Here is a 15,254-nt window from a genome sequence, read left to right as displayed (position 1 = left end):
GTTCACAGACACTCTCCTCCAGGTGGTCCATCTCCTCTTTTTTGCTGGTAGATGCTATGATCCCCTTGTTCTCTGCCCCCAGCCCTACCTTCGCTGAGACTCGCTTTCCTGAATGGTAGGACTGTAATGGTGTATTCTTCCTTCAGGCTACGACTTCTGCCAAGTCCTCCAGTGGTTTGCTGAGAGGGTCGACCGCATCATCCTCCTTTTTGATGCCCATAAGCTGGATATATCAGATGAGTTTTCAGAGGCTATTAAGTCATTCCGGGGCCAGGATGACAAGATTCGGGTGGTGCTCAATAAGGCTGACCAAGTGGACACACAGCAGCTGATGAGGGTCTACGGTGCACTCATGTGGTCCCTGGGAAAGGTGATTAACACTCCAGAAGTGCTGCGGGTCTACATTGGCTCCTTCTGGGCCCATCCTCTCCGAAACACAGAGAATCGAAGACTCTTTGAAGCCGAGGCACAGGATCTTTTCATGGATATCCAGAGTCTCCCACAGAAGGCTGCTGTGCGGAAACTTAATGATCTCATTAAGAGGGCAAGACTTGCAAAGGTAAGGAAAGATAAAAAAACTAAGTTAATTGAATGAGCAGAGCAGTCTCTTCTGTCTCTTTCAGTGTATCCTTTCTCACCCTTCCCAATCTTTTTCTACCTATAAACTGTGTGTTTTTCAGCAAATGGATTGAATTGTCAGTTTTTCAAGGAAGAGGTGGCCACTCAGGATATAGAAGCAAGCAGGAGGAAATTGAGACTTGTCCTGGGATGCCTCCCTAACTTTAGAGAAGAGATTTGATGGTTTTTAGGCCATTAAAGCTATTGTTTGCTTGGTAGGGGAGTGAATTATATTTTTTTTTTACACTGTGCAACGAGGTAATCTTAATGTTACTTTTTGGAGATAAACTGCTTCTTTTTTCTTTTTTTATTTTTAACAATAGCTGGTATGTAGAGAACACTTAAAAAAAAAAAAAAAACCCACAACAAAACAAAAACCAAAAAACAACCAACCAAACAAAAAAACACCAAAGGGAGAGGAGCAAAAAACCACAATCAAAACTGTTCACATGCAGCCTTCCATACGCTTATGCCTTAATGCATACTGTCAATCAGCTGCTGTGGAAAAACACTTTGACTAAATGCATTTGTCTTATACCGTGGAATACAAGACTGATTAAAAGCCTCACTCTTGGTGAAGCACAGATACTGATGAACTGGAGAGGTGCTTGTGCATTAGATGGAAACTCTTAAGCCTCTCAGATTGTAACATCTTCATTCTCAGTCAGAGACACTGGATGATACAGACTTGGTGTTGTCATATCCAGAAAAATCCATCTCTTGTTGTCCAGGAACGTGAGTTATGTGCCCCACTGTAGGTAGCCCCTGTCACTGTTCCCCTTGTTTTCAGCTCTGGAGGAGTACATGCATTGTGTGCAACTTACAGTCGCTGACTGGTGTGCATGGGCAGGCTGTGTGTGACAACACTGTGACTGTCTGCAGCTGACTGTTGAATACCTATTTAATTTTTTTATTAGGTCTCTAGTTATCTTTGAATGAGTGGATGTCACTTTAAAGCTTTGTGAATTATCACCAAGTTTTAATTACCTGTTTGTAAACCTTTCTAATTATATTTTACACTAATCTTCAGACTCCCTGCTTAACAATGCTAGTTTCACCTGTCTTTTCTTCTCACAGCCTGACTGCAGTAAGCTTTGGTTGCCGTCTGAAATATTTCTTTGCCTGTTTCTCTGATTCTGCAATGAGGTGTTTGGTTTTTTTTATTGTAGCACTACAGTTGCTGTTAGAATAATAGTTAAAAGCACTGCCAAGCTTCTTGTTTTGAAAAGCTCAAGAACAAAATGAAAATTGGTGATCCAAGAATTATGATTTGTCATTTGGAAAGCTGGACAAGAAGGAAAACTAACTCAGAAGTACTTGGGGAGAAAGCTGGTGGTACCAGACAGAAATCCCAATTTCCTAGGCAGTTATCAAACAGAATGTGAGTTGAGTTAATGCAGTTGTCTTGGAACACATTTTCATGTGTACTTTAAGCAAAAATGAAGAGGACTAACACTTATACTGATACAAGAATAGTCATGTACGGGATGTATACCAATTCCTATGTTGGCTTAATTAACTCTGAGTGTAATGATATACTTAGGGGGTTTTGTGGCCTGAGCTTTAGGGCACCCCATAGCAGTTGCTTCTTTGAAAATTCCATGTAAAATCACGTTCCTGATGATGTTAAAAGTTGCTATGATCTCAGTCTGTTTTGTGGATATTTTTGGCAGCTTTTTTGCTTTCATTTGTTACAGTCGTTTTGGAAAAGTGTCAGATGGATTGTCTTTAGGTGTTTCTATGTAACGTAAAATAAAAATGGATAAAGGTGAATACAAAATACGCTCATAGGGCATGCTAATTAGACAGCTATGGAAGGGAAATAAACTGTTTATCTACAGGAAAGCAGCAATGTAATCTTTCCAGTGTTGTCTTTCTGTCTTCCAAACTGACCTTTAAAGTACTGACACTCAAAAAATCATTTTTTACAGCATTGCATGGTAATTTGCTCCTATTTCTATGCCAGTCTGTTCTTAATCTCTCTTAAAATGTGTACAGTAACCAAAAGCAAACTGTTAACTTGCTGTCAAATTTGGACATTAGGCTTTTTTCTTTTACATTTTTTTTAAGCCCCGTGACTCACTATCCCATTTTGAAGATGGGAACTGTTCTTATCTTCAAGAAACACATGTGCATAGTGGTAGACCTTAGATCACTTAGCATGCACATGAGAAACTGTTAGTGGTTGTGAACTGTAAGCATACTCTTCTGGGTTTGCTAGAATTATTATTTTAAACATAAGATCCATAAAATTGCTTACAATTATTTATAAACTCTCTTAGAAATATCCTGGTTGAATCAGTTCTGTCATTCTGGAAAAATACTGATATCTACCCTATTAGAAAATTTCACGGTTTCATGCAGAAACCCTGCTTCTTTATGCTATTTTGTTTGTTGGTTTTTTTTTTTTCCCTCCTCTGTTGAAATTTAAATTTATCTACAGTGTAAATGCATGCACTCTTTTAGATATGAGGAAGTGATGTTGCTTGAAAGCTGTGATCTTGAGATCATAAAATCATAGGATGGTTTGGGTTGGAAGGGACCTTAAAGATCATGTAGTTCCAACCCCCCTGCCACAGGCATGGACACCTTCCACTAGATCAGGTTGCTCAAAGCCTCATCCAACCTGGCCTTTAACATTTCCAGGGATGGAACATCCACAACTTCTCTAGGCAACCTGTTCCAGTGCCTCACCACCCTCAGAATGAAGTTGTTCTTCCTTAGATCTCATTGAAATCCAGCCTCTTAAAGTTTAAAGCCATTACCCCTTGTCCTGTCAAATATGCAAATAAGATGATGTGCAAATGAAAACTGGTTACACCATTTTTCTTTGAAAACAGAGAGTGGTTTTTCTTCCAGTTTCCAGTAAGCCTCCTAAATAAGTAAGGTTTGTACAGAATACTATATAAGGTACATTCTGTCATGTTTTGGTAGGTATTAAGTATTATACTTCCACCTTTTTCTATTGATGCTTTTTTGTGGTAGTCTGTCTTCCCCCAGTCTTCAAAATTCCAGCTTTTTACTGCTGAACCGTTTGATAGACATTATTTTTTAATGTTTTGGGTTTTTTTTTCTGTGCATGTGAAAATTGTAACTAACTTCTGTTTTGAAAACAGCTGCACCCTTTTTTTAATGAAGAAGGACCTGAGTTCTGTAAAGATTTATCTTGTTGTGGAGGTCATTTGACTTCCGTGATCCTGGCTCGGTCAGAACTTAGGAAAGCAGTTTGATTACATCAAGTTTTGATAGATGTGTATTACTTCTAAAAGAAGGCTGCCCTTGCACCTCACTTGTGTGTGGAACGAGTACCAGTGTCCACACAATGAACTGGATAAGAGAACTCACTTCAGTTAAGAAGTGCAACCACTGTTTCTGTCCTGAACCAGATCACTCGCTGTGTGGCCAAGCAAATCCTTTCGGTGCTGGAATCTGGTGGGAGGGTGGTAAGGGGAAGAGATGAATGATTCAAGGTCAGAGTGGAAAGAGGGAGCATGGGCAGGATGGATGTTTTGATGACAGTGCTGGATTATCTTGATCACGGCAAATGGGAGACTCTAAGAGCTCTGCAAGCACCATTGTGTTTTAGAACTTGTCGTCATAAATTAATATTTTTCCTTATATGCTGGAAAGACCCTGCTCTTCTCTCTAAGGCTTTGCAAGGCAGCCGTGGCATGCTGTTATTACAGTATTCTGCCTGCTCTGTCATCCTCTGGTGACTGCATAAATATAGACTATAGGTACTCACTTTTCTGGAATGCAGTGTCACTTCAGTTAGATAGCCCTGACACTTAATCATACTTGGATTACTTGAGGCATTATCCCATTGCTTCCCACAATAATAAGACAAATGGAGTTACAGATCTCTACCACTGAGACAGATGGACCAGTATGACTGGCACTCTGTGTATGATCTATGCATGTAGTGTCAGGTCGTGGTTTTGGGGCCTTGCTTGTTCTCTCACTGTTGGTACTGCTAGAGTGCTGTATCATGTACATCTGTATTTCTTTTGAAAGTGTTTGCTTTCTCTCTGCCCCTCCAAGGAATACTGAAAGCAGCAAAAGCTAGTTGATAAGTGTTCATATAAACATGAAGTTCCAGAAACAATCATTGATGATATCTTATGCTTGAGCTGACCTAGGGAAACAGACTAATTTTATTTCTTTTTATGACCTGGGTGAAGAGCACCAATGTTAAGTATAGATAAACAGTAGTCTTGATTTCAGTTTTGCTTCTTCTTAGGTTCATGCTTATATCATCAGCTATCTGAAAAAAGAAATGCCCTCTGTCTTTGGAAAAGAGAACAAGAAGAAGGAACTGATCAGCAGGTTACCAGAGATCTACATCCAGCTGCAAAGGGAATACCATATCTCAGCAGGGGACTTCCCTGAAGTCAAGAAAATGCAGGTAAGATGATAGATTACACTTCCACTGAAATAATACTAACTTTCCAACAGGATTGCCAAATAGGAAAAAAAGGTTGGACAGAGTATCTCAGCATTATAGTTTATGGTCTTCAGCAATAGAGTCATAGAACGGTTAGAGTTGGAAGGGACCTCAAAGATCATCTAGTTCCAACCCCCCTACTACTACACCAGGTAGCCCAAAGCCTCATCCAATCTGGCCTTGAACACCTCCAGACATGAGGCATCCACAACTTCTCTGAGCAACCTGTTCCAGTGTCTCGCCACTCTGAGTAAAAAATTTCTTTCTTGTATCTAATCTAAATCTCCCCTCTTTCAGTTTAAATCCATTGCCCCTTGTCTTATCACTACATGCCCTTGTAAAAAGTCCCTCTCCAGCTTTCCTGTAGGCCCCCTTTAAGTACCAGAAGGCTGCAATGAGATCACCCCGGAGCCTTCTCTTCTCCAGGCTGAACAGCCCCAACTCTCTCACGTGTCTCTCACACCTCAATAGAGTGGCTGAGGTGTGACAATCAGTCCTGTGTCTGTTATGGGGTTAGCATGACTTGGAAGCAGTGCAGATCAAAAAAAAACTGGTAACTTGCCTAGTGTGCATCCACAGATACAGGACTATAGAAATTATCGTAAGGAATCAGATCTTCTGTCCTTTTAGTCAACATTTGGTCCCTCACGGCAGATAAATCTTAAGGTTTTGTGCAAATAAAATGACAGTGGATACTTACGGGTTAAATGGTTCTTGTTTTGTATCCTAAATGTGGGTATTTATATCTCTTTTGTAATGCTATCATATACTTGTGTAGGTGAAGATATCCTTAGTCACATATTATTCAATTTTACCCTACTCTGTTCTTGCTGTAACTGATATTGTTTGCCAGTGAGTAACAAAAGCAATGTGTTACCTGAAAGTCCAACTTAAAACCTCTCTTCTGCAGATAGTGCCTTTCAGTTTTTTCCTGTCCTTTTGAGTCTGTATTCTATGAAGAAGGGAGAGCAAAGTTCTCAATTTATACTCTTATTGTTAATTTTTAAATACCTTTTGTCGCTTGTTCCTCTTTTGAACTTTATGTAATCTTACTACCAACTTTCACTTTTTTGCCTTTTTGTTTCTGTCTGCTGATTTGAGGTGAGTTGTTCAGAGAGTATTTTAGGGAAGAGCAACTACTGTTGTGTTAGCAATGCTTTTCAGTTTATTCCTCAAGCCTCAATTTGCAACTTTTGGATCTTAGATCATAGGCTTTTAAATGACCTTTGCATTAGAAGATAATTCAGCTTGGAAGCTGAAGAACATGAGATCAGCAACCTGCAGTTTGGTCTGACTATGGACTAGTCATGAGTGTGATGGAGGACGTTTTCCAGATTGACACTTGGTTATCATTCTGACAATTTATGTGGTATGCTTACACTGCTAATCATAAAGAGTGATGACTGACTGATTAACCTCTCTATACGAATCTGTAGGGATACACAAGTTTATTTTATAAGCTAAAATATTTAAACTGGGAATCAATTATTGGCATGAGACAGTAAATTATAAATGAAGCACAAGGTCTATTTCAGCTAGGTTTTCACAAGCACAATTGTTGGAAGGGTATGACAAGTTAGACTTTAAAAGGGGGTTGTCTGGAAAAAGTTGGCTCTTCTCTTGCTGCTTTTGTTGGTGATGTGAAATGAGAGAGTGAGAGGTGATGTCATTTAGAATATTAAAACAAAATTTGAATGGAACTTTATCAAACTAATAGTACATATCACTAAGCCTCAGCAGCAGATGGCAGCAAATATATACAAGACATCCGTCACTTCTGTAATGAGGAGCAAAATTATGAGAAAAGAAAATTGTGCCAAAACAGATAGCAGGTTTGACCTTTGCTTTTGAGGATTTATTGCATATCATAAATGATATCACTGATCAGTTACTGTACATCAGGTGATAGTGTATAAACATCACCTGAACAGAGCGATGGTTGGTGGTTTTCATCTAAGAAATTCAGTTGTGTATGCATAGGCAAAGCCACTTGCCCGTGTTTCACGTTTCTTGCGGTCATATCATTGTAGTTCTGATATGTATGGGAGCAGCTCCCTGAGGTAATATATGTGATTTGTTAAAGCAGTTTAACACCGTTTTGAGAGGTGTTTTGGCGGGCATTGGTTTTTTGTTTGTTTTTTTTTTTCAGATTTCCCCTGTAACTCTTTCTTCCTGGTTAGCATTTGGCATATAGAAATCATTTAAGGATTGCCTAAAGCATTTTTAACTTTCCAATGCTCTGGTGTAAAACGTGCTTGAGCTTGTGTTAGAATAGCACATATCACCTAGTTAAACATCTCACTGAGGTTAGTAGGAGTTTATGTATGAGATGAAAACTCAGCAGGAACCATATGATTTCATGAGTTCTGGCAGCACTTCTATAAAAACACTGCTGCTGTTACCCCAACTCAATTTTTCTTTATTGGTAAAGGACACTTCTTCATGACCTAACCACAAACAAGAAGTCTAATCTATAAAATCATATCAGTCCTGCAAAATCTTGGATTTATTTTTAACTTTACACACTTGCATAAGTGCTAGCAGGACTGAGGACCTACTTGGATGCATTTGCTGATATTTGGAAGAAAATTGCCAAATGGAGAGTTATTGGGTAACATTCATCAACTGCCATGTTTTTATGCATTGCCGTTTTGAAAATTTTATCGTAAATGTAATTTAATAGATTAGTTCATATACTATTGCAAAATTGTCTTAGTGTGTTTTATCAATATATTGGGTGTATAGTATGTATGTGTCCGCTTTGCTTCTCCTTCAAGAGGTGTTTTTCAGGTATGGAAACTACTTCAAAAGATAACATTGTTTTAATTTGAAGCCCATTCTTTAACCTTTGCAATATACTGGAAATGTTTCTAACTACTGTCACTGAAACCTTTGTGTTGACAGGAGCAGTTGGAGGCTTGTGACTTCACTAAATTCCATTCTTTGAAACCAAAGCTAATTGAAACTGTGGATAACATGCTGGCCAACAAAATTGCCTCCCTGATGAGCCTAATCAGACAGGAAGAAAGCAATATGCCCACAGAGATGGTACGTGGTGGAGCATTTGATGGCACCATGGCAGGACCTTTTGGCCACGGATATGGAGAAGGCGCTAAGGAAGGAGCTGATGAAGATGAATGGGTTGTTGCCAGAGATAAGCCTGCTTATGATGAGATTTTCTACACTCTGTCACCAATCAATGGCAAAATATCTGGGATTAGTGCAAAGAAGGAGATGGTGACTTCTAAACTACCCAACAGTGTCTTGGGGAAGATCTGGAAACTTGCAGACTGTGATGGCGATGGGATGTTGGATGATGAGGAGTTTGCATTAGCAAAACATCTCATCAAGATTAAACTGGATGGATATGAAATACCTGGCACGCTACCTTCCCACCTGGTGCCCCCATCTCACAGGAAACCTTTCCAGACAACAGAGTGAAAAATACAAGAATAAGAATGAGGATTTTAGAAGTCTTTCAGCAAATGTGTTGAAACCACCAAAATTTGAAATTAGACTTAGATCCTTAAACCTCGCAGCACATTTAACGCAAGTTACTGAAATTAGAAGCATGGTAGCAGGGAAACATTCGTGTAGCTGTCCCTGCTGACCTTCACTCAGACGTGCTTATCACAAGTGCCTTGTATAGATCTATCGTAAGGTGAAAATGTTTTTGTAGTCCTGCTTCCGTGTCTTGCTGCCTTTACAGCCATAGAGCAGAAAAGACCGTGTATAAAAATCACTGATCCTCACCAAACCTAAACACGTATCAACCATAAGTTTCTCCAAACTACTTTAAATAGTGCAAGGAAGCTCTAAATGTTAAATTCACCTGCCTATGCAAGGAACGTTTTCTGTGCTAAAAACATTCTTTGGGCATTGAATGAATGTCAGAATCTCTATAGTTTAAGCAAAGGCTGATGTAAAAGGAAATTTTATTTTTATTATTTTTATTATTAATAAAAGGTTAGAAAAAGAGAGAAGAGTAATTGAGAGAGTCTTTTTAGTGCTTAGAATATAAGCAGACTTGTTTTAAAACTTTACTGATTATAGCTAGAACTGCAAAATATTAAAATGATTCTTTCAATGTGTCATCATTATGTCTTGTTATGTGAAGAACTGCTTCTTCAGTTTGATACAGCACTATATACTCAGTATTATCATTAGAAGAACTTAATCTCCTTTCTTCCTTGTATTTGGAGTTTCTTTTGAGGTTTCAGTTTAGCTGCTCTGCAGACAATAAATTCCTGAATTGTTCAAAGTGACAGCAGAATGTTTTCATAAGCTAAAAAAAAAAAAATTAAAAAAAATCATGTTTCCATTGAAATCAAACCTCACTTTCTGTTCAGAAAAGGTGCATTGCTGAAAGTCAGCCTCTTCAAAGGACATCAAATTGTCTGGGGAAATTTTCATTAGTATTTAATTTCTATTTACAGGTAATTATGCAGTTATTTCTGTATATTTTTTTATATAATATTTTTAAGGAAAGTTTTTTTTGCCAACAGGTAGCTGACAACCACAAAAGGGAGATTTGATTTCTGTGGTGGCAGATTTGAAAGATGGGAAGGCTAACAGGAATCTTGACGTTGATTGTGATTAATGATCCCTTCAAATATTATTCCTTTATTGAAAGCAATCTGTGAAAGGAATGGATGTTTAATAAACGCTCATTTTTCCAACAACACAATCAAAGTTGAACGTATCGACTGCTTACAACTGATTTTTATCAGTACCTTAAAAGAATGCAAATTTTTGGCCCTGTGAACTTGAGTCTTTCAGGGAGGGCCAGTGCTTTTCTAAAATCAAACTTGGCAGTCAGTTCTGCTCTGTGCATGTGAGCAGGAATTGACTTGTATTCCATTTGTGGAATGAAATACCCTGCACATCAAAGGTACTGTAGTTTTGAGCACTTTTTCTTTGAGTCTCAGTAAGCGGCGGAAGTAGTGACTTCTGAGACAGCAAGCCAAAAAGTGTTTTAGCATCTTTGCAGTAGGGGTGGGAAGGGAAATATTTTGGGTATTGTCTCCCAGTTAAGATTTTAGTCAAACATGTTCAGATTTGTGGGTGACCTAGGAAGAGCCTCTGCTGCTTTTTTTCAAATTCTTACATTTGTAGGTTGTCAGTCAGGTTTAATACTTCAGATCATTATGGATGTCTTATCTTTTTGCATCTGTTCTATTCTGATGTGAAATTACAGTGAATTTTGGCAGGGCTCTACCATGGCAAAACAATTAAGCTGTTTTAAACAGTGATAGAAGAACACCTTTACCTTGCCAGGCTTCCGGGCCTGTGTCAAGGATATCCTGGCATAGTTAAATTGTTCTTGAGGACTTGCTTTTATTTTAATTCTTAGGTTTGTGTCTTATCATTCAAGCATACCAACTTTATTTCTGTTAGGCCTAATTTAGGAGCCAGATTGGCCTTAGTGCATTTCCGTGCACTTTAGTAGAGCTGTGAAACTTGACCATGAGTCTACCTGTGTGACTGTACATCTGCAGAGTAACTAATTTTCTATGTAATTTATTTTTGATTGAACAAAAAGTAGTCTATAGACATTGCAGGAGTTGTTAAAAAAAAAAAAACACAACAACAACAAACAACAAACATATCAGGCTGCGGAAGTAGTAATGCGTGCTCGTTTCTGTGTAGTATCTGCAGTCAGTAATGAATTCATACACTAATGACCAACCTGACTAGCTTAGTAAGGAAAGCCACCAGGCAAAAGAAAGGAAGCTTGTGTATTGTGACTACTGTAGTGCAGGCAAAGCTGAGAGGATCTGGGAAGCTACTGATCTTCTGTCTGCCTTACCTTGCTCTTGAGCAGCACCGGGTGCCAGGAGTGGACCCGTGTTTTGCATTCCCACTGGGTGTAGCTTCCAGGGGTGATGCTCCAAATGCGTTGGAGCAATGTGATCCCATGCCAGTAGAAATAACCTCCTTCAGTAAGAGGAACAGGATAGTTTCTCAATGATTTTTATTTTCCTAACTTATTGGTAGTAAAATAGAGAACACAGCCTTTTTCTTTAGTTTCCATGACAGCGCACTCACTTGGGCTTAGGAGAGACAAATTGAAATCCATCATTTTGATAATTTAAAGTGTTTTGTCTAGATTGGGTGCAAACAAGATGCTCTTGTTTTCCTGTAGAATTTGGAAGGAGAATGCACAAAGCACGTATAGGAGTAGATGCAGATTTCCTGTTTGTCTGGAGAAATAGAAGTGTTTCAGATCGGCGTGCAGAGCTACACGCACAGATTTCTGGATATGTGGTGCAGTGCGCTAGCGTTGTACTTAGCTGATAGGAATAAAGTGCATTTCACATGGACTTTAAACAGCAGTTTCTTGCACAGCTAAACTGATATAGTAGGTTGCTGTTGCTCAGGGGAAGGAATCTCTTCTCGCTACCTCCTCGCAAACCCTTGGGCCTACCTTGTTTGCCTTGCTGGCTGTCTGGCTTGTCAGATCCTGCAAGCCCATTGGGTTAGTTAAATCAGCCACACGCAACAGGTTGGATAAAAGTGGAGTTAGTGAGTCCATGTGAGAGAAGCATGAGAAGCGAGCAGGATTACCTTCTCTCGTGAAATTGTGTTCTAAGTAGTTGTTGTGAACAGCAGTATGAAGTAACCTTTGGTGTTCAGTTTGATGTTACTACTATCTGGTGAAGAAAGACTAAGATGTTGGATTTGTTGGCAGGTTTATGCCTAGGATTTTTATTACATTTGCTGCTGTCAGTAATTCATCCTGTGAAATTAGTGCCCACTGGTGTAGCCTGCTGCCATAAACCAAAGTAGAGACTGCTTCTTTTACCTCTCTTCCAGCTATTCCACTACACAGTTTTAATTCCCAACCCCAATTCTGTTCCCAAAGAAATTAATTAGAATTTTGTTTTAGGTTAGAACAGAAAAGGTGGAGCTACCGCTCATAACCACACTACAGGACAGCGAGAGCCTTTAAAGCTGTAACAGCTTGAAAATGATGAGTTTACAAAGATTTTTAGGTCAGGGTGAGATCCCAGTTGTTAGTTGGGGATGGTATGGATTTGTGTGGAACCTGGTCTCAAAGCAGCAGTATATGGTCTCTTGGCTTTCAAGAACATCATTCTTGCCCCCACCCGATCTTGAAATGTCCTCTTTTTCTTCTTCTCACTTCCCTCTCTTCACAATGTGCACTCACTTTGATGGCTCTTCGTATTTTTGAAATTCAAACAGAGCTTGAAGTGTATGGTTTGATGGGTATGTGTAACTTAGCACTGAGAGAATGAACATTAACTTTGTTCTCTACTTCACATGCTTACCTTTTCTAATATATTTTGTTAAAATACTGTGTTTTTACTTCAAAGGCACTCTAATTTTTGAGGGAAGGCTTGATCTGTGCAGTGTGCTTCAGTTTGTTGAACTGGGTGGACAAAGTTGTAAGTTCATTATTGTTGCACTTTTATTACACAATAAATTCCTTGCAGATACTGTAATATATTTTAATATGCTTTGTAATAATTTTTAGAGAGCAGTAATTGCTGATTTAATAAACTAATATTGAACTACTTGAGATTTTCTTTTGTAAGCTTATTTCTGGAAGGTGATCTTTCAGTGATTAGAATTTTGTAATCCTGCTACTTAAGGCTCGTAGGCATAGTAGCTATTTGGCAAGCTGCTTATTTTCCCACCTCAGTTTATGTATCCGTAATAGGTTATGGCTGTTTCTGTTCTGTGTCCTTGAACTTGTTGCTGAAATTACTACCCATGCCAAGGCTTGAGTCCATAATTAAATTTATATTTAAAAAGGGAAAAAAAAGGGAGGAAAAAAAAAAGCCACCTCCATCACCTCTCTGTTATTAGCTTTTTATAGCAGAATGTGATTTTGGGAGTTTCTTAATGTCGAAGCATCGAAATTTTCTCAAGTCCAAATGTGGAAGTCTCAAAAAATCTAAGGGCATCTTTCACACTGTTACCTACTACTTATAAATAACCAATTACAGAACATTCATATTAATATGCTTAAATTAATTCCTCCTGCCCCTCTCCTTCTCTTGTATGTACACAATTTACTTGAACTATCTCTGAAGATACATCTGTGCCACCAGGATGCTACAGGTTAGCTATTGCTCCTACTATACTCGCAAATTAAGTTGCTACCACATTAAAAGGGTTTGTATGTGGCAGTGTTAGCAAGCTATGCTGTTTTGCTTATGGTGGTCATGCTGTTATGTCACGTGAAAGCAAGTGTTTCACATGCGAACAATACGTTATGAATTCCTGGAGGCTACAATGCTGTTGAATTGAATTCAATCAAGTGGCTTGATTGAACTGTTCCTTATAAAAGTCAGAAATAGTTTAGAGAAGATGAATTTTTAATGTGGTTTGGAGGTGTGAGGGCTTGGATTTTTTTTTTAGTAGAATGGTGTTTTACATACTCCACATGCAAGACATTTCAGACTTAGGAAAAAATTGCAGCATGTTTTGTAGTTAGATGTTCTGCTCTAATCCACAGTTTGGTTTTGGACAATGGGAAAAATGGGTTAATGTCTACACTACCAGTCTGACTGTAAGTTTTGCAGTAATTGTTACTTCTAATATTTGGCACCCTTAAACTGTGAAATATTTCTATTTATGCCTACCAGACCCGTTAGTTTTTCCAAACTTTTGTTATTTGCTCCCATGTTTGGTGTATTTGTGAGGGCTTTGGAGCAGACACTACTTTATTCTGAGCTTCTCTGATCCAAGGCTGTATCATGCTGCAGGTACTAATTGTGAGTGCAAAGGACCTTTTAGAAAGCTTGACCCTTAGGCTAACCTGCCTGACTTGGATAGGAAACCTCAGAAGTGAGAGTTGGCCGCCTTGCACTGCTTAGATAAACACATGCATCTGCTGAAGGTGCCTCCCTTTGCTCAGGATTCATGGCAATGAGCTATCTTCTGGAAATAAATGCCCAAACCCAGCAAACACCTGTTGTGATCAAAACACAGTCAGGAGGAGGTGTACATGTTTTTCACAATTATATTCAGGAGTCCTGTACCTATATACCTTTTCAGACCTCTGAGGGGAAAAATATCTTCTCTCATGGAAACCATGGTGTTGAGATAGGTTCCTCTCCCTTTCCCCACAGGACTTCATGCTAGCACAGATTTGTACCTGGTGACAGACTGCAGACTCAAAGTTACTTTCTAGTCCAGTGAATACTGGAAACTTATTAACGTCAAGTATAACTTGTTCTCCCACCTATTCTTTTCTCTGACATTGTCATGGTTTAACTCCAGCTGGCAACTAAGCACCACACAGCTGGTCACTCACTCCCCACTGGTGGGATAGAGGAAAGAATTGGAAGGGTAAAAGTTAGAAATAAAGAAATAAAGCACTGGTTGAAATAAAGACAGTTTAATAGGTAAAGCAAAAGCTGTGCGCGCAAGCAAAGCAAAACAAGGATTCGTTCACCACTTCCCGTAGGCAGGCAGGTGTTCAGCCATCTCCAGGAAAGCAGGACTCCGTCATGTGTAATGGTTACTTGGGAAGACAAAAGCCATCTGTCTGAACATCCCCCTCTTTCTTCTTCTTCCCCCAGCTTTATATTCTGGGCATGACGTCGTATGGTATAGGATATCCCTTTGGTCAGTTGGGGTCAGCTATCCTGGCTGTGTCCCCTTCTCACTTCTTGTGCACCCTCAGCCTCCTCACTGGTGGGATGGAGTGAGAAGCAGAAAAGGCCTTGGCTCTGTGTAAGCACTTTTCAGCAGTAATGAAAACCTCTGTTGCGTTATCAGCACTATTTTCAGCACCAATCCAAAACATCACCCCATACTAGCTACTATGAAGAAAATTAATTCTATCCCAGCCAAAACCAACACAAAGATGGAGCGTGTTCATGTTGTTTCCAAGGTGTTGCTAGCTCAGCATCCCATATTCCGCTTCAGTCCGAAGCTGTGAAGATTTCATTGTAATGAAAGTAATGAAAGTAGCTCATATTACATGGATGGTATATGTCTCTCTCTAGATGCTGTATTTCAGATGCAGTGTAAGATTTCTATGTATGATTATCATTTTGTAAACATTTTAAACAACGAACTGATGAAAATGCTGTTCATGCTTAGTGATTTCCTACTTTGGATCGTCCTGTGGTTTTTGTCAAAATGCATTCATTTCATGTCTAGCCCGAAAGTAAGAAATTAATCAACAATGTAACTATAACCAATAAGTTCAGGG

The 15,254-nt window shown here is 39.1% G+C and overlaps 1 protein-coding gene across 1 annotated transcript in view; it reads left to right on the top strand.

The window, feature by feature from the left end:
• Positions 1-11,044, top strand: part of EHD4 (EH domain containing 4) — a 31,478-nt gene extending 20,434 nt beyond the window's left edge. Inside the window, exons 4-6 of the mRNA XM_086613017.1 lie at positions 147-559; positions 4,859-5,023; positions 7,967-11,044. Coding sequence (XP_086469143.1) covers positions 147-559; positions 4,859-5,023; positions 7,967-8,503 — 1,115 coding nt within the window. The 3' untranslated portion in view covers positions 8,504-11,044. The remainder of the gene's footprint in view (positions 1-146; positions 560-4,858; positions 5,024-7,966) is intronic.
• Positions 11,045-15,254: the final 4,210 nt, after the last annotated feature.

This window comes from Tauraco erythrolophus, chromosome 6 (assembly GCF_009769465.1).
Source record: "Tauraco erythrolophus isolate bTauEry1 chromosome 6, bTauEry1.pri, whole genome shotgun sequence".
NCBI classification, from domain to species: domain Eukaryota; kingdom Metazoa; phylum Chordata; class Aves; order Musophagiformes; family Musophagidae; genus Tauraco; species Tauraco erythrolophus.
The sequence above is the reverse complement of the archived record's forward strand: the minus strand, read 5'-3'. Positions and strand labels throughout refer to the sequence as shown.